The sequence below is a fragment of the Cebidichthys violaceus genome, unplaced genomic scaffold (assembly GCF_023349555.1).
Source record: "Cebidichthys violaceus isolate CVI_PGR_0920_01 unplaced genomic scaffold, fCebVio1.0.p SCAF_31, whole genome shotgun sequence".
Classification (NCBI taxonomy): domain Eukaryota; kingdom Metazoa; phylum Chordata; class Actinopteri; order Perciformes; family Stichaeidae; genus Cebidichthys; species Cebidichthys violaceus.
In genome coordinates, this window is record NW_027176495.1 from 614,465 (window position 1) to 641,732 (window position 27,268).

The 27,268-nt window shown below is 45.6% G+C and overlaps 1 protein-coding gene across 2 annotated transcripts; it reads left to right on the forward strand.

Moving 5' to 3' along the window:
• Positions 1–321: 321 nt before the first annotated feature.
• tulp4a (TUB like protein 4a) lies at positions 322–26,879 on the forward strand. 2 transcript variants are annotated; one of them, XM_068724538.1, is made up of 14 exons: positions 322–374; positions 1,557–2,486; positions 12,236–12,364; positions 12,908–13,069; positions 13,587–13,767; positions 16,727–16,834; positions 16,954–17,120; positions 17,326–17,550; positions 17,738–17,972; positions 19,131–19,275; positions 19,673–19,844; positions 19,995–20,088; positions 20,174–23,703; positions 23,830–26,879. In XM_068724538.1, exons 2-14 carry the CDS (start codon positions 2,235–2,237, stop codon positions 23,944–23,946), a joined length of 5,517 nt encoding a protein of 1,838 aa, XP_068580639.1. In that variant the 5' UTR covers positions 322–374; positions 1,557–2,234; the 3' UTR covers positions 23,947–26,879. The 2 variants fall into 2 exon arrangements, with proteins under 2 accessions (XP_068580639.1, XP_068580641.1); XM_068724540.1 differs by having other exon boundaries at positions 19,700–19,844.
• Positions 26,880–27,268: the final 389 nt, after the last annotated feature.

Genomic DNA, 27,268 nt, shown 5'->3' on the forward strand with positions numbered 1-27,268 from the left:
GACTTCTCATTACATTTAATACGTTCGCACACATGTCAATTATTAAAGCTAATCTAATTCTTTCTAAAAAAATCAATTCAGTGCAGCCCTGGAGTGTATTACTATTTATACCAAGGAGGACAATCCTCATTGTTAAAAAATATATATATTTAAAATAAAGATACACATTCATATATCTTATATGGACAACTAAAATAAAAATAAAAACAACAGACTGTATATAAGAAGAAGAAGAAAAACACTCGAGTTATTGATGCGAACTGTGATAATTTAATTGGTGTAAATCACGTGCCTGTCACGTGACCCAGCTGTCGGGCCCTACCAGTGTACACAGTAGCAGGCTGCAGAAGAAGAAGCAGCAGCACAGAGCAGAGGTAAGCTCTTCACTGGCCGTCGGTGTCTCTCCGGCTTTGTTAATTAACTGCCCACTTTGTCAACAAGGCCACCGACCTCTGGGCATTATGAAAACCTACGTGGTAATATTTAAAAAAACCCGTTAGGATAAACACTGCTAACGTGCTAGCTGTAGCCTGTTAGCGACCAAGTGCCAGCGGCGGATGGACGGAGCTCAGTCTCCGCTGATGGTCGCTCAGGTTCGGCTAGCTGGTCGGTTAGCCGGTTAGCTACCGCTGGCTGTTCTTTGTGGGGGGGGGGGGTAGACAACACCGACAAGCTAATGTTCATTCCCGAGCATCTCGGTTAGCTAGATTAGCTTCACTGCACAAAGACGATAGCTACATTTAAAGTGGGAGAGATTAATCTGCTGACATGTTTTGATCTATGGAGCCAACACAGCTCCCTTGATCCAACATACAGGATCTAGCTATCTGTTGCTAGCAGGCAGCTCACGGTGATGGTTGTTTGAGCTGTTTGATCATCATCTTCATCTGGCTTCAATAGTATTTTAGTATTAAAAACGTTATTTGTCTTTCTTTTCATTAACGGAACAATACACTGGCTTATGTTACACTTCTGCTGGGGCAGCTGCTGTACTGCCACCTGTCTATAATTTAGTTTTGGTGGAATAGATGTCGATTAAAAAAAAAAAAATGTCTCATTACGAAAATTGACTATAAACATCCACCGGGTTTCGTTTTATTGTCAGATGACGAACAGTAGCAGAGTGAATCTTAACGGTCTGCGTGTCTGTCTGGTCCGTCGGAACTCGTTGGCTATATTTTAATTGTTTCATTTTGTTTTCCTCTTCCGTTTGTATCACGTTGAATCGTTACTGTCGCCTTGGTACATCAGTGCTAGCCTAATAAAACGGGAGCTAAAATGAAACAAGGTTCTTCTGAATAATTCAGTAGTTAAATGTCCTTCCGCTGAGCAGGATAGTCCTCGACCTGAAGTGATTGCTCTTTACGACATGAGGAAGTGATGGTTAATTTTAGGTTAGCGCATTAATATTTAAATGAACGGCTGTGGGGTGACAGGTCTATAACACTGTTCATACCTTTTTTTTTTTAATTTTATTTTTAAAATAACACACACTCGATTACTTTCTCAGCGACAGTTCTGTGTGATAATGACGTCCTTCTTTTTTTTGTCTCCAGCAGTCCTCCATGGGATCCCCGAGGCGGGTTGTAAAGACGTGATGACGTTACCGGGAGAAGTTGATGGAGTCCCTGCTCCTCCTCACACACACACACACGCGCATGAGGAGGACACGGAGCACTGACATGACACACTGAGCCGGACAGAAACGCTGCGAACATCAACTGGAACCTGGGTTTGTTTTTGATCACATTACTGGAGTCTGCAATCTGCCACAGTGGATTTCTGAATACTTACCCCGGTGCTCTCGTATGTTGCCTTGTCATTTAAACATCGTCAACAAGGCAGCTCACGTGATCAAACGCATCACAATGACTTGAATGAGTGCCTTTCTGTTGTGTATGCAGCCCATTCAGCTGTATGACGTCTTCAACGCAGCTTCGCTAAAGAAGTCCACAGTTTTGTGACCTCATTTGTACTTTTTTGGGAAGAGTTCACTGATCACCTTTTTAATCGTTATTGCAAATCACCGAGATAGCCGAGGGGGAAAGCGCAAGTACTATGCACCGTTTTCGCTGTCTCACATCTGACACTGAACCAGTAGCTTCAGCGGAGGAGAGGCACTCATAACGGTACAGGTCCCTCCGAAGAACCCGCCACCTCCCTCCGGGTATCTTTTTATTTCTTCCTCTTTTTTTTTTTTTTTTATCTACGGGGGGGTGTGGAGAGCTGCAGGGATGTTCGCCGCCGTGGAGCACGGCCCGGTCCTCTGCAGCGACTCCAACATCCTGTGCTTGTCCTGGAAGGGCCGCGTGCCCAAGAGTGAGAAGGAGAAGCCGGTGTGCAGGAAGCGCTACTACGAGGAGGGCTGGCTCGCCACCGGGAACGGCCGAGGAGTCGTCGGGGTCACGTTCACGTCCAGCCACTGCCGACGGGACCGGCCCACCCCGCAGAGAGTCAACTTCAACCTCAGAGGACACAACAGCGAGGTAAGAGGAGTTTCCTGGGTGAATGCGCCTTATCCTGCTAGAATAGGGCTTTGGTATTTGGGTCGGCAGGAAAGGTAAAGAACAAATCTGAGTAAAAAAAAATGTGACATCCTGACTAAAATGTTCAATATATTCATGCCCCAGCGAGCAGTAACTGTCAGTTTCAGAGATGATCTTCAGAGTGGTGATTATATTTAGTTTATAAACCTTTTTTTACAATATTCAAAATCATTACACTGAATATTATCCAAATGTTGCCTTAACTGTAGGGTACTCCTCTATGCCTGACTCTGAAAACGTATTTTAGAAACTAATGAAGAAAAAACTGAATTTCTTACATGTATTCTATTAAAGATATAACAAAGTACACACAAGCTTCTTAATAAAACAGCGTTAGGGCATTTCTGATTAGTTACTTAACCCATCTACCCTTCCTCTAGCTCAAACTCTACATTATAAACACATACAAAACACGTTTCTCTACATTTATCCGTAAGCTGATCGTTTATTGATCCGCCTTCAAACAGTCCGCCTGAACCTCCTCAGTCCCATACATCTGGGATGCAAATGGCTGCAAACTGTTACCAGTATTACTCTGGGCTCACAAACATGTGATTTAAAGAGTAGAGCCGGAGAAGATTTCTAGCACAGAGGTGGTTCGCTTTAAGTTAAAGGGTGTCCGACGACTTGTGCCACAAGAGTTTCACCATACACTCGTCAGTATAGCGGTGCTGGCACCAGTAGACTGCAAACAGGTTGCGTTTTCTCTCTTAGTGGGTGTAGCTGTTGGTCAGATGGAGCAAGGTGCTGTGTCAGCATCCCATAAGGCAGCTGAGGGGAGAGTGGATGAATCCCTACAGAGAGTGACTGAAGCGCAGCAGAAATGTCATTTAACTCTGCCCATTTGAATCTGGTCCAAGTACTGAAATTTCCCTTTTTATTATTTTTGCTGCATGCAGTGTGGAGGAGGTTAAACCTACACAACTCAAATCTACCCACTTTTCTTTCATATTTGAATTAGACTTCATGCACTTATTTGGGCTGTTATTAAATTCATTATGACACGCATTGAAGCTCACACTGTCTGTGCGTTAGAAAACATTGCGTCCATGAACACGTGTGCTACCGGGAGAAAATTGCACTCTTCCCTGCTGCCCTCAGCCCGGCACCGGTAATGAAAGCAGTAATGTCCTCTCCACTTCCACTCTATATTTGATATCGAGCAATAAATAAATGCGTTGGGAAATCCATCACTCGTCCACCCTATGCATAATTTGGGGTTTCTGACAGTGGTGGAAATCACACTGCCTAATGAATTTTGTCAAGCGATGACAGACCCGTTCGCTCGCCCACGTCATCTTCTATCCACGGTCTGAGGAGGAGAGGATGCTCTTTGCGGGATACGGGCCAACATCACGGGTGCTATACAGTCTCTGTAGTTTTTAAAAATGTTGCTTTTTCAAAATGCCGTGTCGATACATTTGGGTAACCTTTCCTCGTCTCAAAAAAAGCTGCACACTCGGCAGTCGCGTCCCCCCGACGGTCCCGTCCTTTAAACGTCACCGGCGTCATTGAGCGCTCGTCGTCGCTGGTGACGAGTGTCCTTTCACGTTAATTGGCTCAAGTCATGCTATGAATGACCGCCGCGCACACACACACACACACACACACACACACACACACACACACACACACACACACACACACACACACACACACACACACACACACACACACACACACACAAATATGCTACATGAACCCATCCTGTGGGAGTCCAGTCCTGCCAAGATCAATACTCATGGCAGCGTCCTTAAGTTTGGCCGTTATTCCAGTTTGATGTATGGATCAAAATGTCCTGTGATCATTTTTAACGTAAGCGAGCGTCTGAACGGATGTGTCTTTTGGACTGGGCCCAATACAGGCAATGTAGTAAAGTACAGGGCGGATCTTAAGCTGTCAGACATCTGTTAAGAAGAGGGCAGACGCGTAGAGGACCAGAGTCCTCTCCCGGGATAGAGGGGTTTGATTTACACTGGGATCCACCCAGTTTGCACTCATTGCACCATAAGATAAAAGCATGTTGTGTTGTGGTGTAACTCAGCTGTTGTCCGGTTCTAGCACCTGTTCCTAGGTTCACTCTCACGATGTTCTTCAGATAATGAAAAGGTTCCGCAGGTCCAAGGCCCGTAACGTATCTCTGATTGTCGCTCTCTGTGTCTCGATTCCCCTTCGGTTGGGGTGAGAGAGATAATAACAAGGTAACGGCTTCAAAGGGAGCGAGGTGTGTGTGTGTGTGTGTGTGTGGTGCCATGCTCCTTTTGTTCCGTCTCCCACAGACATCTTTTCACAGTGGGTGTGAGGAGAAACTACTGTGTGTTTTTCATTGAGCTTGGTTGCTTAGCAGAAGTGCACAATATTGCATATCTATAAACATTTTGCTCATGTGTTTTTGTGTGCCTGCTTTTAATTATACTCCATGTCAACCATTAATTATGTTGTTTTATTATCATGGTTGTAACCGTGTTTGATGTCTTATTGTTAATTGTGGTTTATGTTATGTGTGCTAACAGTCTCATCCCGTTTCATGACATCAAAATATTTTGTTACAATACTTTGTATTACAACACAAAATAACACTCATTTCAGTAACTTTTTAGACCACTAAAAATAAAACAACCAGACAAATAATAGTTGTATTGAAAGAAAATGTATCCTCAAATGTCGTGAATCTATTTTTATAGAATTTTCTAAACCGAGCGTCTGACCTTTTTTCCAGCAGCAGGTGTGTCCGCTGCGTTACACGAGAAAAATATCATTTAAAATAGATGAAAGTGTCCCGTCTCTCTAAGTGACTACACCTCTGATGCATGCAGCGTTATTCCTCTGGAGACGTGCATCAGAATAGATCAACGCCTCTTTTGACAATCCACTGCCTTTTTTTTTTTTTTTTTTTTTTTCCCATCGCCGCGCTCTCGGATGCTGAACAGACTGAGCAGACAGTCGCTGGGAGTCCGTTCCTTCTCCACGAGAGCTGAACGTCCCAGACAGGCTTCACGATGACTGTCACCATGTTGACAAGGAGTTTGGGAAAATTGTCTGCCAGCATCCCATCAACCGCTAGCTGTGTCATTTGTCCTACGGCGCAATCGTATACATGCTTTAATATTATAATAATAATAATAATATTTGAAAAGTGCGTGAAAATATCCACTTTTCCAATACGCTTTTTCCTTGAGTTCTTTTAAGTCAATATAGTGGTGTTTTATTTTGAAGATTAAACGCCTTCTTTTGCTGCATCATCATTGTTGAGACTAACACCCCTTTTTAGTGTTGTGTGTCTGCTGAAAACTGCTGAGAACATGTATTCGTACACACCTCGCCTAAAGGCAGGAGTCCCACCTGTTGGTTCTCCCCGTTGAGGCCAGAACCGGGCTCTTCGCTAAGGCAGAAAGGGACCAATTGTCTAAGGGCCTAACAAAGAAACAGTCGACCTCAAGGGCACCAGCCTTTGTTTACCCCCTTCACCATGTTGGTTCTACTCCCCAGTGCGGCTTCTTTGGGTTGTTGTTCTCTGAAAAATGTTTCATGGGGTCTGCGCACTCTTCTCATAATGCTGCTGCTGATCATCATCGTAGATCTGAGGATCTCTGAGATGAACCTCACCACCATGTCTTGGTGTGCTGTGTGACTTTTTTAAAAAAGTCGTTTCCTGGCGGAACCTCATAAATAAGTCAGTTTTCGATGGCCTGTTCCAGAACCAGCACTGATCTGGGACATGCACGGTTGTTTTGTGTGGGCAGGGAGGAGGAGGAGGAGGAGGAGGAGGACTTTGACTTCTGTGGTGCAGTACAACTAACCTGTCTGCTCAGACTTCTAGACCATAATAATGCAGCATCATTGTTCCTGCTGTACAGAGCAGAGGGAAGTTAGAGTAAAGTCATCCCTTTTAATGGGCTGTGCTGCGTTTCTGGCCTCACTTTCACTCATCTCATCACCACCTGTGTCCAGACGCTTGTGTCTCGTCACACCGGCCTAATTAGTTCCTCCCTCTGCACCACAGCTCTCTGTCCTCCATCATGGTCTCCTCTCCTGTGCCGGTCACTATCCCACCTTTTTTTTTTTTTTTTTTTACACGTCTTACCTTTCAGAGCACTTTCTTCTGCTCTCCCTTTTGTTTGGCCTCTTGACATCAGAAGTGCACGACCCATTCACCGCATTAAAATGGTCTCACCAAATGTGCTTAGTGGAAATGGCTTTAGTGGGCTAATCCATCCTCTGAGAAGACACGTAGCATAACACTCGGGCTCGGCTGCTTCCTCGCATCCAGGTGGACTCGTCTGCTCGCTGAAACATTTCCAACAGAGACAGCGTGGGTTGGACAGTGCAGGTTCTTATCGCTGTGAGCGGTGTTTGTAGTCGGGGATCAGACGGAGACATCTACACGCTGAAATACATCGTACGCCGTAGAAAAGTTATCTCTTGGAATGCTAAGATTTGTTTATGCGTGTCACCATTCTAAACGCATAATGACCTATTGCATGAAAGCTTGGAAGCAGCCTGGGAAAACATATTGCATATTTGGAATAAAGCGATAATTTAATGACATCCTCGCGACGTTGTTGTAAGCGAGTACTATGTGAGAAGTGTGCAAAGACATGCATTAAAGCGCATATGATTATCCTATTAATCTTTTGACATTTAATCTTATGTCGAGTTATTACCGTATGAGCCATGTACTCGACAACTGTGCGGGCAGAAAAATACAATCAAATGTTCTGCAAACATTAAATAATGAATCACAAGATGTTCAAACATGTAACTGTTTGCTTGCTGCTACTTTTCGTAGGCGTTGCATCATTCACACCCAGTGATAAGCAATGTAAACGCTATTATCGGATATTGGTATTGATTAAGGTTTTCTAACTTATCGCACGCCCGCTCCGCCCATAAACATTTCAGATTCAACCTCCGCCGAAGGTCCCGTCGACCCTTTTCCCTTCACGCTGCAAATCACCTCACTTTACCCATTCTGGCTTCCTTGCTTTTTGTATCAGCACAACGCAGCGCTTCTTTAATTGAGTTTTGCGTCTGATTTAATATCATGTCAGACCCAGAATCAGAGGGGGGGTTGTACAGGGAGAGGGAAGAGCCTCTCCTTCCTGCTCGCTTGGTCTTGACTTTCTAATAATTCTTCGCTCATCAGTGGAACCAAGTGTTTTTTTTATAAATGGTATTATATGCTACTTTCTCTAATTTATGTTTTTTTATATTGTAGTCCTCCAAGCCAAATGTCCAATATGGGACGATAAAGTCCAAACTGAAATAAACCACGTTCTTTATAATAGTTGTAACTATGACATATTTTCTGGCTTATTTAGAATATAAACCCTCGCTTTACTTGAAGCAAGTGCATGTGTAGTTTCATCTAACAGTATGCAGTGTCACAGAGTTATAGATGTGACAAAAAGCTATACTTTTATAACATCGTGGTCTTACTCCACCAGTCCAGCCTACTCATCCGTAAGCTTCTTGCAACAAGAAATAAATGTAAAACTCCTTCGCGCTGCCCTGGACCCAAAGTGCTTCACGACTGCGCCGCTGTGACGCTGCACTGTCACAGCGTCCTCTCACTTCTGCTGACTCCGACGTAACCCAAAGCCGTCCCTTGATTTGATTTGGTCTTCTCGGTTAAGTTGCTGGGGTCAGCTCAGCTCAGCTCCCCGTCTCCCAAGTCCCAGCAAGAGGCCAGCGCTGCAGTGACGACAACACGGCGCCGCGGGAGTGAAGACGCTGCCAACTTCCCAAGGAGAAGTTGTCAATGGCCGTGCACGGGCCAAAGGGCAGCGTTAAAGGGATCGTAAACATGTCGTCTCCTCTTCTCTAGGTAGTAGTTTGCCTGGCTTGGAGCATGTGTCGATAGCTGAGATGCACTGATTGCAATTTTCTTTGCGGATTGAGATTTAAAACGTAAAAACGTGCCGATTTTGACTTTCTTTCTTTCTTTCATTCATTCTAAGAACTATAAATGAAGGCATACATAATCAGTGGATTACTCTGAGCAGCGTGCACGGGAAGGATTTTGACAATATAATATATTTGAATATATTAATCGATTTTTCCCTGATGTTCTGAGTAAGTTGCTAAATATGTTGCTAGTTGTGTTTTTTTAGAAAAGACCCCAATTCTAGTGAAAAAGTCGGTTAGTTGGTGTGTGTGTGCGTGTGCGTGTGTGTGTGCGTGTGCGTGTGTGTGTGTGTGTGTCTGTGTGTGTGTGGCTGAGATTATAGTAGGTTACTGTCTGATCCGCTGTGGACACGACCTGAACCATCTCGCGCCGTACATTTGGTCACGGCCGCTCAGGCTGGAAATCGTCCGTTTCTGCCCAATCAATATTAATTTTTTTTTAGTCACGCTGCACTTTAATTTGCAGGTACTTTTGAATGGGCCTCGAGCGCACGGGCATCAATCGACTGCTGCATAGCGGTTAATTTTTGTCGCTGCTTGTCTTTTGACCATTCAGCAAATGAAGATCCTGTCTGCGTGTGTTTTTGTATTCGTGGCCTTCCTGCCCGTGATCCCTCTGGCCCCTCGCCGTCCTGTGGCTCCTCACCCTGATCCCGTCTGTCTCCGTGTGACGTCTGATCTCCCAGATCGCTGCGTCACAGCGAGGTGCTCAGCTGTCCCCCTCGCGGGATGCCTGACCAGCTCACACTAATCTCCACGCTGAGCTAAATTTACACACACACACACACACACACACACAGATTATTCTCACCTCCATGAGGCTGCAGATAAGTGGTCACACATGCAACATACAGCGTGTGTAAACCTTATGCTAATGTTGTCTTCTTTCTGTTATTTTGGCCCTTCTTTGTTAGTTCATGCACAGCGTATGAATGATGTTAGAATTATGTAAACCGGAGCTCCTACCTCATCTAAAACCTCATGCATACAGTGGCTGGAGCTGCGTCCAGGTTGTATAATACCATCCGGAAAATCCGTTTAGCTCACCAGAGGTTGCAGACAGTGCACGAGTGGAGTAACCACATTGATTTGTAGTCCCCCAATGAGATCCTTGAGCACGGAAATGCGTTATCTTTGACAATGCTACGGCTGAAGCCGGTCAGCTTTGTGCCCACTGAGCACTGTGAGCTGCATCGGGCGACTGCTATGGCTGAATAATGGATGGAAGGCCGTTTTCTTTTAATGGTCCGTGATTATGGTCTACTCGGTCAGAATGAAATAGCTGCGGACCTGCAACGGGCCGGGTCTCATTGTGTCCTCCCTGTGGTTTGCCAGCTGAGACGCACCTACAGATGCGCCGTTAGGATTTATACTTCTGGGATTGGGAGTGAAAACACAGTAAATCTGGCTCACAGGACACCTTACTGCTGAGGGAGCGGTGAATCCTACTGTTCGCTCATTACGCTGGAGGGCTGCACACGGTGTGTTCGTATAAACATGTTTGTGTGAGACGGATCACTCTCAAGTTCGCCTAGGATAACCCCGTCTTTTATCACTTCAGACGTTTAACGATACACAAGGCAGTGGCTGATGGGGAATTGTTGACAACCCCTACAGAATACGTGTGATCGGTAACAGCAGTTGCCTCCGCATTGTTGCTGCAATTGCATAGAAACATCTTCTACTCGTAAATGTTCAAATAATTTGTGTTTAACCCTGTTTGAACTTTATTTATAGGAGCATTGCTCGTGTACAGTGAACTGAAAATTGCTGACTATATAACTTACCGTAAAACCAGGACGAAAGCTACCCGGGATTTCTTCCACCACATCCTGGTGATTATTAACTCCAGCCTGGCGTCCTGTTTTCCCGATATTGGAGTCTGATGGGCAGGACAGCCGACTGCACTAGTTTAGATGAGTTAGATTGAGGGTTTTATGAAAACCAAGAATGCATCAGCATATCACGACTAAGTGTCTTAGCGACAGTCCTCCTGCCTTCAATATAATAATAATAATAATAATAATATAATAGAACTGCAGTTCTTCAAATAAAGTCGAGTCGATCTCCATAGATGCCCATGTTAACACCCCCACCCTAACAGCAAAAATAAAAACACCTGCACCGTGGTAAAAAATGGTTAATGGATAATTTTTCCCTTCATGACAACTGTACGGGAGATGAAGTTACTATATGACTCACCACTTTAAATTATATTACGGCTCTTCAGAAACCTTTGGGTGACGTCTCTGAGACTACGTCCATATTTGTGTTGACAAGTTCAAAGCTTCATTTATAACGTTGATTTTATATTTTATTAGTGTTTATACAGTGTTATATTGCGCCAGTGTCTTTTTTTTTTTTTATTTTCAGAGCGCTCTGACAAAAAACTGTTTGCTCTCCGACTTCCCACACCAGACATTCACAGTTTCATACAAAATCTCAGTAGGTTTTGTATGTGGGGGGAAAAAAAACCCCCAATGCATCTGGTACAGCCCTAGTAGAGACGCTGTGCTGCTGCAAAAAGAGCCGCTGACTGAGATTACGCAGTTGGCCTGCAGGCCACGGGAGGGAAAACTGATTACTTTGGGTTTTTTTCTATAACTTTTCGGTAACTTTCTCTTCTCAGACAAACAAAAAAAACAAAACCTGTTCAACTGGAGCATTGACAGATGGGACTGTGTGTTTGTCACAGGGGTGAGGAGGGGGATGGTGTGGTTAGGGGAGGGGGGGGAGAAATGAGCAAGACTGGCTGGCTTAGCCAACTCAACTCTCAGCCACTGATCTGTTGGACTTGCACTCGGAGAGAGCGTAAGCCCCGGTAAAACCTTCGCTGTGTTGAGTGTTTGAGCGTGTACAGCCCACGTGCTTCACTCGGCAAGAGCAGGGCTGCTCTCTGTTGAGGATTATTCCACTGGGAATAGGCTGAGTCACGCTACAGAAGACCGGGCCGACAGACACACAGGGAGAAGGGGCTGGGTGGAGATCGTAATGGGTGCCTTCGAGATGGATGACGCCGACAAAGAAAGCGATTATGGACGGTTTGATTTATACTGTTCTCTGCCACTGATCCAAACTTCTTCCTCTGCAACTCATTTCTTAGGCAAATGACCATCTGTGTCTATATCTACTGACCTCTGGGTCAATACAGAAACCCATGTATCTGTGAGTCACTGGTGTTTTATACTTTTTTACTATATGCCCACAATATGGTATTGTCTGTAGGGACGTTCACTTTCTCCTTTAGATTACATTTCCCTTTAGTTACAAACTAAATGCTTTCTATAAAAGTATGATAGAGACACAAGTTGTGCTTGAAAGATGCAGAACATCAGAAAGTATTCATCACAAAGTATTAAGTCCCAAACAAGGAGGAACACTCCTTGTGTTAGGTTAGACAACACAGTTGAAGTTCTCATTGTTTGTAATATTCAGGATATTAGCAGCTCCTTTGCAACTTTTTTCAAAATGAGGTTGACCCACTTTGGGATATATATATTTTTATCTGGTTCAATGCTAAATTTAGCTCATTGAAATGTGGGATCTTTGGTTTTTACGTTCTGGATTTGAGGCGTTTCAGCTGACGCCCCAATTTGGAGCGACTTGCAGCGAGTGTGCAGGCAAGAGTTCAGAGTTTTTGATCGAGGGCACTCTGACGAGACACGGTGTTGTTGATCAACTCGCATTATCAGTTGTAGTTAAAGGGGGCGAAGCTGTGTCAAAGGAAGGCCCCTGCTAACTCCTTTTGTCCCTTTTCTTCCCTTGTCCGTTTTGTCTCGCAGGTGGTCTTGGTGCGATGGAACGAGCCCTTCCAGAAACTGGCTACCTGTGATACGGACGGAGGGATCTTTGTTTGGATCCAGTATGAAGGCCGCTGGTCCGTGGAGCTGGTCAATGACCGTGGAGCGCAGGTAAAGTACACTACACAGAAAATGGGACGTGAACTAAATCAATAATTAAAAAGTGCGTTTTTACTTTGACACTGAATTAGGGTTGGGCGAAGTGGCTTATAAATAATATATCAATATTTTGGGTGGTATTTATTTATTATTGACAGACGGAGGAGGGCGGAGGGTCGGTTTTATTTTGAAGTCAGATCTGGCTGTAATGACCAGTACATACGCATACAGCAAAACAACACGGGGGCTAGTTTTACTGTTAACTGAGTTCTGTTACTCACGTTCCTCTCGCTGATTTTGATGATAACTGCCAAGCGAGGTACAAATGCTAGGACTGATCCGTCAATCGCTGGCATCTGTTGAGCTGCGTCTGACGCACTCTGACGGCATCTTAAATGGCCCCTTTGCTCTTTTCCCTTGGGGGGGGGGGGGGTAAGATTTTATTTCATACAAGCATATTTGTCGGATAACTACTAGCTTTTCATTTTGATAATCCAGCTAGCGTCTCATCGTCATCCTTTTTCTTTCTTACCTGATGTGGCCGGTGCTCTGTAGGTGAGTGACTTCACCTGGTCCCATGATGGCACCCAGGCTCTCATCTCCTACCGGGATGGCTTTGTACTGGTGGGGTCCGTCAGCGGGCAGAGACACTGGTCCTCCGAGATCAACCTGGAAAGCCAGATCACATGTGGTATCTGGACCCCCGATGACCAGCAGGTAACACACACACACACACACACACACACACACACACACACACACACACACACACGCACGTCCCACAGAACTGTGACGGGTGCAACGTTTCCGCCTTTGAATGCTAATAGACGTAGAAGTTTTAGGTTGTCATTTTCCACTTTTAGTATGTGGACTTGTCACTTGGAACGCAGAGACAGGCCCTGAGGGAGATCATCTTTGAGTGACAGCAACCGTTCTCTGTCTTGAATGTTTTGTGAGGCTATCTATGTATTTGCTTTCATGCTGTTCAGTTGTCAGCTCAGGTCGGACGTCATTAAACTTTCAGTCTCTGCATGCGTCTCTGCCTTTGTTCATCACCTTCATCCCATTTACGACTGTTTCTCCCGAGTTATTTTCCGTGCGATATGCATTTCTTTCGTCTTTCTTTGCTCTCTATCTGTCATCTCTGTGTCTATTTCTAAGAGTGCCTTTCTTCTAAGTGAAATGTCTTGTTGTTTTTTTTTCTCCCTGATAACCCTTGACTGTTTCTCTCTAGGTGTTGTTTGGTACTGCAGATGGACAGGTGATAGTGATGGACTGCCACGGGCGCATGCTGGCCCACATTCTGCTGCATGAGTCGGACGGCATCGTCAGCATGTCCTGGAACTATCCCAGTTTCCTGGTGGAGGACAGCAGTGAGAGCGACACAGACTCTGACGACTACTCCCCGCCGCAAGGTAAGCTGCTCGGGGTTAGATATGAATAGACGGCTCTTTGTGGCTTCTTCAGGCGCACGACAAAAGAAATGCCACGATGAGACATGATGCAAGTGTATAATCCCACGTAGAATTGGAGAGAAGCAGGTTTAGCTAGTCAGGAGTTGTGGCTATGAGGACTTTATTGGAGGGCGAGAGTAGTTCAGCTGTTTCATACGTAGGTATCTCGGTGCAGAAAAAAAAAAGCAGATGTGGGACCATCTGTTAGCTTCTAGCTCCACCCACCTTTTACCTCCATCTTTTACTGCGCCATCAAACCGTCCTCATGCTCTTAGTCCTTAGGGAGGGGGGGGAGGGATTTCCAAAGTTGGGGGCGCCAGGTGGGGAAACAACTTGTGTCTGGTTGGTGTATTGTGAACAGGAGCCTCAGCCCCCCTGGTATTTCCCATGAATATTTTATACTCTGAAACACATAAACGGTGCCTGGATTCTCTGTCAAGTGATTATACGAACATGAGGATCATATCTATGAAGGACATGTGAAAGAGAACATGTATCATGAATGGCAGTGGATCAGATCACAAAATATGTTTAGCTGCATGCGTCTGAACACACGGCACTTCTGGTGTTTGGATGTCTTTTCTTCAGGGTTGTATACCCTGTTCTTGAATAAGGCACCGAACTTCTACTTTGTCTGGAGTATACTGTTGGACCGAAGTGCAAAATGTATGAATTGAAGCTTATAGTTGGAAGGATAAGTCATCAGAAGGATAAGTCATCTGTGATGCAGGCGATGAGAGCCATTTAATGAAGCTTCAGAAGTGGGAAGGTGACTATTCAACGATTTTCCACTTCTCTGCCAGCGCTGAAGACGGGGAGGGAGAGACGCATTAAAACAAAAGAGTGTGACCAAATGGAAGGTGGGGGGGGGGGCTTTGTTGAATAGATGGAGGGCAAGAGGTGGAGGAGGAGGAGGATTGAGCTGACGTTGCCTCTCCACCCCCCCGTTTGCTCTTAATGCTGCAGTAGCTGTTGTCATACAGGGAGGCAGTGCCACCCTAATCATTACACATTACACATGTACAGGGATGTATATAGTCAGTGGTGTCTATGATGTGAATCCCTGGATGTCACATGTTTCTGTGGTGGTGTTAAGACACAGCGCCACCACACCGGCGTGATGCCGCTGCCGTTACAAATGACAGAAATCCACCTAGTGCAACACGTTAAACAAACAAAAAAAAAATAGTGTTTTCCATGAAGAGTTTTGTTGAGAGGTGGCCACCTCGTAATTCTCTCTGCAGGGAAAACCCTGCAATAACAGCAGCAGATATCACAGTGTAGAGGAGTGCGTTACGAGACTCCTTCATGTTCGACACGCTTACAGTGTACCTAGGAGGCCTGGAAAAAGGAAATGCATCATTCTTGAATGAAGATGCAATAAGCATCTCTTTGAAATGTGTAATAAACAACACCAGCTGTTGTGCAATTAACGTGTGAATCTGTCCTTACTGTATTCTCAATGGTGCTGTCTTTAACCCTAATCCCACAGGACTACCCTATAATAATTTTACCTGCAATGTCAACGATAACGCCCTTGTACTCGTGTGCTGCGTTGACACAGTTGACTGCACACTATCTTTAGCATTAGGAGAGTGAGAAGAACAGAGGAGTAAAACAAAAAATGTAATATTTGCAGGTCATGTGAGCTTTTATATATATACTATATTATATTTGCCTTCCTGTGATAACAGCCTACAGACATATACAATGGTAGTAATTAAGAAGAGTTGACAGTGAGTGTATCTGGTGACTGTCCAACATGTAGATGACCAGTGTGTATCTGGTGCACTGGGACGTGAGCAGCCAACCAAGAGAAGAGTTGTGTGTGTGTGTGTGTGTGTGTGGTTAGCTTTCCCCGCCGTCTCGTTGCTCTCACCGCCTCGTTTTTTTTTTATTGGTTCCCGTTTTGTCTTTTTGCCTCCTTTTCCTCTTGAGCCTAATTAGTCCCAGTTGCTAAGGCTGTAGTGGTGAGGGTCTGTCCTCCTCCTGCTGTGATATTTTATTTTTCCTCCCTCACTTCCCCGCAGGCCACGCGGTAAAGCTGAAAAGTGCTTGCCTTAGCTGGAACACTGATTATGCTCTAACTCACTAATTTAACCAGTCAATAGTAATTGATTGGCCCCGATAGAAATTATCTCTCAAGTCGACAACCTGACTGAGACACTAGAGCGCCTTATTCCTCCGCCTGCCAGATCTCTCTATCGTGATATATGATGATGACCCATTATTGCTGCACTGCACAGCACAACACACGTTGCATTTACAGCAGCGCCATACATCTCATTTAATGCAAAAACCCATTGTGAACTGATTACTAATGAGAAGTAGCAACTGTATTGGGCTGAAAGTCAAAATCACGAGGCGGATATTTCATTTGGGTCATTGCTACCTGAGAGTGCGTTAGTGAAATAGTGTATTATCATGAAGAGGACACAGTGGAAACTCACTGCCAATGAATTACAGCTGCCAAGGATATGGAACTGTCCTTGTTTCTCCTGTAACAGCCCCCATCCACCTCACAAATAAACACACACACACACACACACAATATTTATGGCCTGATCTCGAAATGCATATTAATAACCTCATCCCCTATACAATGTCGAGGAAAAGCCACACCACCATTTTCAAAATCCTAAGGGGATGCCATCAAAAAATTGCTTTTATTTTGTATCGATGTAGAATTATTGCATTTTATTCAGTGCACAGGTGTGTACAATTTTAACATTAGTCCTCCATGGACAGACGTTGATTGACGTCCACTATCCACTGCACTTAAAATGTGAAAACATCCAAGGTGTGTTTTTCTTTATTTACAGATTTTACCGTGTACTCTTAAACTGTCACACACCTCAGTTTTGTTGCGCTCACATTGCCTGGTGACAGTGTTTGTGTTGTCCTCTTTGTCTCTTCCCAGTGCACAGCCAGAAGCCACTGTTAACCGTCAGTTTCACTTCTGGAGACATCAGCCTGATGAACAACTACGACGACCTCTCTCCCACCCTCATCCGCACCGGTCTGAAAGGTGGGTATCTTTATAATTAATGCACGCCCAAGTGTTCCAGCAACTTTGTCTAAATTGCCTCCGAATGTAAATTCTGCGTGACACGATGGTAACTTTTACTCCCGGGACTTGTGCTGCAGATGTGGTGGTCCAGTGGTGCTCGCAGGGCGACCTCCTTGCAGTGGCGGGGATGGAGAGGACCGTCCTCTCCATCGAGCCCTCCTGTCCTCCCACCACCAGGAACGCACTCGTTAAGTTCTACAACGTTCGGGGGGAACACATCTACACACTGGACACACCGGCACAGGTGATCAACTGTAACAGGGTCAAACCAAGGCCAACAAGTAGTCTGAGTCACATAGAGTCGTCTGTATCGTATTCCCCTTCCTCCAGTGATGAGACTCAATATGTATTTCAAGACCTAAGATGTCTCATTGTAGTGCAGAATCTAATAAATGTGGCAAAAACAATCTTACCCCGCTCTCCAATGCATCTCCTCCGTCACCCTGCAGCGCCCCATCACTACGCTGTGTTGGGGTCACCGGGACTCTCGTCTGTTCTTGGCGTGTGGCTCGGCGCTCTACGTGGTGCGAGTGGAGCACCGCGTCGCCAACCTGCAGCTACTCTGCCAGCAGGGCATCGCCACAGCAGTGAAGGAGGAGAAAGACGTCGCCAAGCTCACTATGCCTTCCCGCCTCTGTTCTTACGTCACAACTGCTTTTGTCCCCACCATCAAGGTAACAAAGAACGGGAGGGTTGTGAGTTTTCCTACCAGTTGACTTTATGCACAGCATTGCTTTCATAGCTTTCTGAGGTCAGACTGCTCTCCAAAGCTAAGCATAACACACTTGTATAGCAGTGCACTTTAGCTCATGCTAATGCAGCAATTTGAGCTAAACTGCAAACCCATGTTTTCTCTTCCAGCCCCCCATCCCTGATCCCAACAACATGCGTGATTTTGTGAGCTACCCAACAGCAGGAAACGAGCGTCTGCACTGTACCATGAAGCGTACGGAAGACAACCCCGAGGTGGGGGGGCCCTGCTACACTCTGTACCTGGAGTACCTCGGAGGGCTGGTGCCCATCCTCAAAGGCCGTCGAATAAGTAAACTGCGTCCAGAGTTTGTCATTATGGACCCCAAGACAGATGGGAAAACAGGTAAAACTAAAGTTCCTACATTTTGGCAACTTCACCGAACAAAAACAAAACACCAGTTAACATGTTACCGGATTAGAGTGTGCTACGTTAATGAGCTTTTCTCAATGGGGGGGCGTTCAGAAAAGTGTCTTTAAATGCCTAAACGTGTTGAGTCAGCAGAGATAACAGTAGATTATATTCCGAAATAATCATTTCTTTCCATTTAAATAGTTTAACTTGCATAACGATAAAGTATTTTAGAATGTGTTACTCCCATGTCCTGAAGATGTTGAAGAACCAATTTTTCTTTTTTCTATGTTTTTGAGAATTCAAATCCATGAGTATGTGTTTAAATCATATTCTACATCCAGTATATGTTTAACTATTTGTAACGATTAAAACACAACTGCTAAATGTATTCCTTATAGACACGTTTTCCTGCTCCGGTAGTTTTCCAGTTATTTGAGTTTCTTGAGTTGGCACTCAGAGAGTGAGTATGTTTTAGTCACATAGGGCAGACTGGGCCCGTGTTAATTAAAAGCTGCTTAATGGGGGCTCTGATGGCCCCTGGGTTTCTCATAAATCAACCCGCACCCTGCCCACACAGTGATAAATGAAGCCAGCCATGAAATGGTTCCAGCCCATTCACACTTTAATGCCCATCAAATAAATTAGCTGGACCTAAACTGGAGCAGCAGTGGTTCACAGACTCCATATGAATGAGGAAAAAGAGGAGAATTGAGACTACTGAAAATAGGGTTTGGACTGAATGGGTCTAAATGTTTATCTGTAGAAACGGTTGAACATTGCTGCTGTCATCATGTTTTGTAGACGATATGAAGGTGCCTGCCTCCAAGTTGTTCAAATAGATTTCCTGCAGTGCCAACTATTTGCCAAAGACCGCCATTTTGTAGAGCATCTCATGTTTTTACTCGTGTATTTCTTTCCTGATTTAGTCCTCAGGATAATACCCTTTGAAACAGCAATATTATAAACATTTTAGCCAGAATCAAAGTATGGTTTTTAGCATCAATGTGGCATCGGTTTGCTGCATCATTGTGAGAGAACAAATAATGCCAATAGTAAACTTTATCTTGTGATCTACACATTTACAATATACTGCATCTGCTCTAAACTGACTCCGTTCTTTCCATCCGCCGTCTTGTTTCCTCTCCTCAGATGAGATGTACGGCAACAGTCTGATTTCTGCCATGATTGACAGCTGTAACTGCTCAGACTCCAGTGACATTGAGCTGAGTGATGACTGGGTTGGCAAGAAATCTCCAAAGATATCCAGGGGTAGCAAATCCCCCAAACTGCCCAGGTAAGCAGACACCTGACACTGTGTGTACTGCAGCACGCCACCTTTAACTACATCTCCTTCTATCTATGTGAAACACAGCAGCCGGCGGTCTGTGTGAAATGAACACGAGGTTATTACGTTCGCTCCACACAATAACACATAAATCAAGTTTGCTTTACGTATTTATCTTCATTCATCTGCATGCATCCTGTTTATTAATCATTTGATTCATATTTCTGCAAAATACATTGCAATTCCAGAATTTACTCCTGAATTTAGTTTGCCATTAGTTGCAGTTTTTTTTAACTCTTAACCTCCGTTCCTATATTGTCGACCCTGAACATGAATGTTTTACACGTGTTTTGTTGGTTCACTGCATGCCTAAACCTTATTTTTGTATTTGCTACCTTCTCTGTAGAGACTTAGTTTGTCCCTTTACCAACAGGATCAACATTGATCCCAGAAAATCGCCCAAACTGTCTCGCGCTACACAAGAGATATCCAGGTCTCCACGGTTACCGATACGGAAACCCTCAATCGGGTCGCCGAGTCTAACGCGGAGGGAGTTTCCTCTCGATGACATCACTCAGGTAACACTCATGCTACTTGAGCTGAATTCAGTATTTTCTTCTTGTTTGATGATAAGCTCACACATTTCACTATTAGAAATATATTTATTATGTAGATTGTTTTGAATGTTTTCATAAAAAAATAATAATATCTTTGCTCTTGTCTTGTAGCAAAACTACCTTGCTCAGGTCACATCCAATATTTGGGGAACAAAGTTCAAGATTGTGGGACTCTCCACATTCTTGCCAACTAATCTTGGTGCAGGTAACCAATCAACAACTTCCTTAATTAGTCCCATTTCTCAATTGCCTTTATTGTTATCATTCATACTCTGTCTCTCTCCCCTCAGTCATCTATAAGACAAGCCTCCTCCATCTCCAGCCCAGACAGATGACCATCTACCTGCCAGAGGTGCGTAAAGTCTCCATGGACTACATCAATCTGCCCGTCTTCAGCCCCAACGTCTTCAGCGAGGATGAAGACGACCTGCCCGTCACAGGCCCTGCTGGTGGCACCGACGACAACCCGCCCTGCACTGTCAACATACCTATTGCCCCCATCCATAGTCCCGCCCAGGCCATGTCCCCCGCCCAAAGCATTGGTCTGGTCCAGTCACTTCTAGCCAATCAAAATGTTCAGCTGGATGTCCTAACGAATCCCACAGCCACCCCTGCTGGGGCCGCTGCTGGTGGGTCAGACCAAAGCCAGGACACCATCCTGACAGCCCAGTACACAGTTCCCACCAGGTACTCCAATCCTGGTCAGGTCATCTTTGGGGGACTAGAAATGAGTCGCCTAATGGTGGGGCCCCCACCTTCTCATCATCCTTCACAACAACTACAACAACAACCAAGCCACCATCAACAGCAGCAGCAGCAGCAGCAGCAGCACCATCATCAACAGCAACAACAGCAGCAGCAGCAGCAGCAGCAGCAGCAGCAGCAACAACAACAACAACAACAACAACAACAACAGCAACTACAACTACAACACCAACAACATATTCAGCACCAGCACCAACAGCTTCAGCAGCAACAGCAACTCCAACAGCAGCAGCAGCAGATACTCCAGCACCAACACTTACAACAGCAGCAGCAGCTTCAGCAACAGCACATTCAGCAGCAGCTCCAACACATGCAGCAGCAGCATCAACATCAGCTCCAGCAGCACATGCAACAACAGCAACAACTACAACAGCAGCATCAACAAATTCAACAGCAACTGCAGCAACAAATACATCATCAACAGCAAACACAGCAGCAGCATCAGATGCAACAACAACAACAACAGCAGCAGCAGCAGCAGCAGCACCACCATCAACATCAGCAGCAGCAGTTTCAGATTCAAATCCCTGTTCCCTCTATGTCATCAGGACAGCCGTCGGGTGCAGCTGTGCTCCAGCAGGGGGCGCTGCAGATACAGATCCCTCACCCACCTGTGGAATTAGTGCTTGAGAGAGCAGTGGGGGGTGAACACGAGCATCTACTGAAAATCAAAACCACTCGGTCAACTCCACAGCTGGCTGAGGGTGATACAGTGGTGTTCAGTGCCCCTCTAGAGCTCAGCAAGATGAACCCCCCACCCCCTTACCCTGGGACAGTGGCTGCCGCTGTGGCTGCCGCCGCTGCTGCTGCAGCTGCAGCGTCGGCCTCCGCTGCAGCCTCCAATGCTGCATCTGGAACAGGAGGGAGCACCAGTGGGACCCCTCCCCCTGGTGACCTTTGTCTGAAGAAGGGCGAGTTATCACTTTATCCTTCAGGTCAGCAACAAGCGCAGTACCCCACACCACTGGGATATGAGAGGATAACAACGTTTGACAGCAGTGGGAATGTGGAGGAAGTATGTCGTCCTCGAACGCGCCTCGTCTGCAATCAGAATGTCTACACACTCCAGGGACCTGGCAGCTCTGCCACTCTCAGGGTCACCTCCTCATCATCCTCCTCCTCCTCACAAGACAAGAAGATCCAGCTGCCCTACACCTCTGCAACACTCAACAGACTAACTGCACCTCGCTATTCCATACCCAGTGGAGACCCGCCCCCATACCCTGACCCAGCCAATCAGAACAGCGCTGTCGCCAGGAACCCTGGACAGAGGCTTGACAGCAGTCTGATCCATGCCACTCTCAGGAGGAACAGCCGAGAGGCCGCTCTCAAAGTTTCCCAGATGCTGGAGCCGCCCAGACCATTGCCTCCTAAGGCTAAAAATAATAGTGCACTAGCAGCCTCGTTCCAGCAGAGGGTGCCAACAGCCTTATACACCTGCAGTCAGTGTAGCAGTGGATCTAGTGTTGGAAGCACTGCCCCAGGGAGCACTAACGGAATAGCAGGAGGAACTATTATCAGACAGGATTTCCCTCCAGGGAATGGGGCGCCACACAGCACAGTTATTGTTCACTCCAACAGCACTACTCCTCTGGCCTCCCAGTCCTCTTACAGCCTGCTGAGCGCTCTTGAAGGATCTGGTTCTTCAGCAGGAGGAGGAAGTAACAGAGACAGGGCTGATTATGTTAATTCAGCATTTAGTGAGGATGAAAGCCTGAACCAGTCACTGAGGAATCTGGCGCTAGGAGGAAATGATGCACCAGGGCTGGTGGTCAAACGCCCACCTCCCTATCAGTGGGACCCAGCTGCCACAGAGGAGGTGTGGGTTCCTCAGGAACGGACAGCGGCGCTGAATCCCCCCGGACCCCCCGGACCCCACAAACCACCCCCTCTTATTCTTAGCCCTGCTCAACACTTGGATGTGTCCAGGCTGCCTTTTGTCCTTTCTCCAAAGTCCCCCACCAGCCCAAGTGCTGCATCATTTCAAGCTGCTGCAGCAGCTGCAGGCTACCAAATCTCTCTCCAGTACCCTCCAACAACTGCCTATTCTGGAGCCCAGCTACAGCCCATGCCGGGTTCCCCACGCCCCTGCTCCTCCCCAAAGGAGATGGTGGCACCTGTACCCTTCTCACAACAGGAGGCAACCCTTGTATTACCGCCCGGTTACCCTGCAAACCTTGCAAACCTAGCCTGTTGCCCACTCCCACCCATGTATCCAGGAGGAAGTGCTTGTTCTGGGCTCCCCATTCCCCCTATTTCCCTTCACACTCCTTGGGGTACCTATAATTCTTGCCCGCCTATGCCCAGTCCTGCAGTGCCACTACCACCCAAAGCCTCCCACATGGCAGTAGACAAAAAGGTCCTTTCGCCGCCGCCTCCTCCTCCACCACCCCCACCGCCACCACCAGCAGAGCTGCAGAGCCATGGAGGATTACAAGAGGCCATGGCAGAGGCTGGGGAAGGTTTTCAGGAGGTACTGTCCTTGACTGAGAGCCCCGTCCCTCAGCGGTCCGAGAAGTTCAGCAAGAAGAACCGCAAGCGGGTTGACGGGCGCGCCGAGGAGGCCAACGTGCCACCTTTGGCTGAAGGGAGCAAATTGAAAAAGGAGGGCCGAGCTTTAGGAGATTTCAACTCGCTCATCTCAAGTCCGCGGCTGGGAGGAAGGGACAAGAAGAAGCTGAAGGGACAGAAAGAGCAGCAGTTGAAGACCAAGAAGCTGAATAAAGCTACCGCCAATAGCGAGTTCCAAGACAGTTCAGAAAGTGAGCCAGAGCTGTTCATCAGTGGAGATGAGCTGCTCAATCAGTGCCAGAGTGGTAAGAAGGGCTGGAAGAGTAAGAGGAACTTGAGGGCTGCCAGCGAGCTGGACGAGATCAAGTGTCGAAAGGCCAACGAGAAGGAGGACCGAGGGCTGGGCAGCCAGGGCTTTGTGTACGTCATGGCCAACAAGCAGCCACTGTGGAATGAAGCCACGCAGGTCTACCAGCTGGACTTTGGTGGGCGCGTCACACAGGAGTCTGCCAAGAACTTCCAAATTGAACTGGAGGGCAGACAGGTGAGAGGAATATCATCCCACTGCATGTCATCTGTGTACTGAAATGACCATTACAAGGACATGATGTCGACGACAGTAGCTTCTAAACTCTGTATTCACTTTTTTTCGTTTGTTTTTTCTACACAGGTGATGCAGTTCGGCAGGATTGATGGCAATGCCTACATCCTGGACTTTCAGTATCCCTTCTCTGCTGTGCAGGCCTTTGCAGTGGCTTTAGCCAATGTTACTCAACGCCTCAAATGAGAGGTCCCCTCCCTGTTTACCCTGAGTTATATCTGGGATTTTAAAAACGCAATCTGTTGAAGGGACAGTTGTTTCATTTGAGATTAATAGACTTTGATTTTGGTGAGAAGACTTAAATCAGCCCTGGTCATAGAGAGAGATACAATCATGCTGCACTACACAATGCTGCCACTAGAGTTGGTGCAATAAGCATTGGCTGCATTCGCCAAGGACGCCCTCAGATTTGCTCCGTTTTGGCAGTCAGTGGCACCTTGCAATGCATGTAGGGCCAAAGAGCTGAGCTTTGGTAATCGTCATGCAAAATAAATGCTGCTTTAGCTAGAAGAAGCTTATAGACATGATAACCGATCGGTTAACGGAGAGAGACGAAGGTGCAGTTTTCAAAAGAAGCAGCAGTAATACTTGAAAACCACACTCTGGAGATCACCGTTGTGTTTTTTCCTAGAGCGCACAGGTACTACTGGGCACTGAAATCCATTGCTGTATAAACTTCAGTGAAACAGTTACCACTTTATTATACTGCTTTTGCTTTTAGGATTTTATTAAATGACTAAACACCGTGGAGGGTAGGAGGTCGTTTTTTGTTTTTGCTCTCCGCCATTCCTTTTGTTACGATCTCAGTCCGTCTTGGTGGGAATTGAGGCTTAGATATATGCATCATTTAGGAGCACTACTAAGAGGTCACACATTTCACTGTAGTCAAAGGTGTGTCACTGTTAAGAACGTGGGCAGGTCAAGTAGTAAATATAGATACGTTGAACTGCAGTCTTTTTCCATATGTTTTCCTGGGACTTTGAAGGAAGAAGAAGTGTTACTACATGGATTAATTTATATGTACATTTTGTTCCTTATCTATTCAGATATGAATTTTAACATTGTCATTGTTTGTGATGTACAATCGTCACACCCTGTCAACACGGTTTTCAACTTACTTGCTTTATTTTTGGGAGAACTGGTTGCTGAATTTGAACATTAGGTGGAAGAGGTGTGGACTGAATAGCTTTGACTGATGTGTCCCGCACTTGGTGAAATATCTACATACTACATACATGACACGGGCGCAAAAGAAGTCGCCAAGGCCTGGATTGAACAACTCAACCTCTGGCATGAAGTGATTTGTCACCTGCTGTCACTTCTGTGAAGTGAGTGTGTAATTGGGGCGAGGGTGGGGGGGTGGGGGGGGGGGTCGCTGTCCCTGCTCTCTTTTAAGACCGCACGAAACATGTAAGCAAGGTACAGGAAATATTTTTGTATATTTCCCCTATGCCATTTCATACTCTTTTCAGAAGTCGTGTAAATACATATCGGTCACATGTAAATGTTGTAAAGAGACTCGGGTGACTTTTGACGGATGTCTGTTTGCACCTGTTTTCACTGTGTTTTAGGTGTAATTTCAGGTGCGGAGCGACGCTGTAGAACTGTTTTGACTCAACAGCTCCAACCAAGTTAACAGTTGATGAGGAAATCGATGTCGCTGAATCTTTGAAATCAGAACTCCAATGAGGGACGAAGCTATTGAAATCTGTTCATTTAGTAAGCTGACACTGAAATCTGAAACGCTGTTTTTTTTTTTGTGTGTTTTTTCCAGGCAGTCCAGCTTGTATTTGTGTTGAACTTAAAGACACAGAGCAGAGCCAGCTGATAGGACCGTGGACAAGAGTAAATTATTAGGCAAATATATATGAATAGCTTTTATCTGTATAAGAGGATAGTAAAACACATCTAAAGAGGGCAGTAATATTAGGCAGGTGTGACTTGGGTCACCGCTAACCTTTGTGCCAAAATATGCATTTGCTAAAATTTCTAGTTGGGGGAGAAAAAAAAAATGTCCCTAGAGGGAAGCGTAACGTCATTCTTGATATAAAGGAAAGCGATCACTTTGGACCGGCTCTGTTTCGCTCTCTGAATTGATGAGATTCTATGAAACTTTTTCGTGTGATCTTTCCGTATCACAGCCAGATGCATGTCTGTCAGAGGGGAGCTGTAGGGACGTGGGTTGAAAAAAAGAAGTCTCTTATGATCCTAAAATAATTAAAAGAACACGAGCATGCCATAAAGAAAATATCCATCTTTTTGTGTTAGTTGTGCAATATTTTCTTTGGGGGGGGGGGGGATCCCTTGTCATCAATTTTGACCACAGTTTGATACCATTCTTTTAGTTCAGCATCTCAGTTGCTGGTCTGTACATTTTATTTATGAGATTATTTCCTGAAGGAGATATAGTATCTATATATACTGTATATTGTGGAGTTTTCTGAACATTTCTTTGTGTTGATGAAAAATTTGTGTAGCCCAAATTGTGAGATGGGGAAAAATGTGTGTGTGTGTGGGGGGGGGGGAGGTTTGGGAACGGGCCGATTTTCTGTGTTTTGTGAAGTTTGCATTGGATGGAAAAGATGTGAATGAGTAAGTGCCCGGTTTAGTGTAGTTGGTAGACTAGTTCTGTAGAGTGTAACTGTCAAGTCAAGGTGTGTCTGTATTCGACTGTGCAGTCTACCGATCCCATCAGTGTTAAATCTATTCTATTTAAGTGTGTGTGTGTGTGTGTGTGTGGGTGTGTGTGTGTGTGTGTGTGTGTGTGTGGGTGTGTGGTCATGGCTTCTCACACATACACAAACATCGTTGACACAAGTTCACAAGTGTAAGCCACTGAGTTCATGTTAAGACGTTGCCTGTGGACTCGGGCTGAGGGTTCACTTTGAACTGACTTCATGAGATGACCTGTTGTAGATAATGTAGGTTTTGGCTTTTCTTTTAGAAAAGGTGTGTGCTTTGTATTTGTAGATGTAGACTTAAATGACAAAAACACTTGAAAAGAGTCTGATTTGGTGACTGAACGTTTATAGTGAATGGATAGTAAGGCATGCCATGTAAATTATTTTATAATTGTATATGTCACGCATCTTTTGAATAAAATGTCATTGTTTTCTGAAAAAAAAAAAAAAAATGCTGTCTTGTTTCCTAAATGGATCCGTTATGTGTTGAATTGAGAGACGGCAGTGTTCAAACCCAGCCAGCTATCGGACTGGACCAGAGTTTATCGTCTCAAACAGCAAATATTATGCCTTCAAAACAGAAAAGGTCTGGAGTGCTCGGAAGATCAAACGAGTGTAATGAAGGTGCTCTTTGATGGGGAGCAGAAGTTCAAAAGAGAACAAAAGGTAAAAAAAAGGCATTCTTCTGGCATAAAGAAAAAGCCTTTAATCAGAATTCTAAAAGCAGACGGAGCTCTTACATGTCGAGATACAGCCGGGTCACAACCGGCTCTAACAATGACCCAGTTCAACTCAAGGGTCCCAGAAAGTCAGGCCAGTGAATGAGC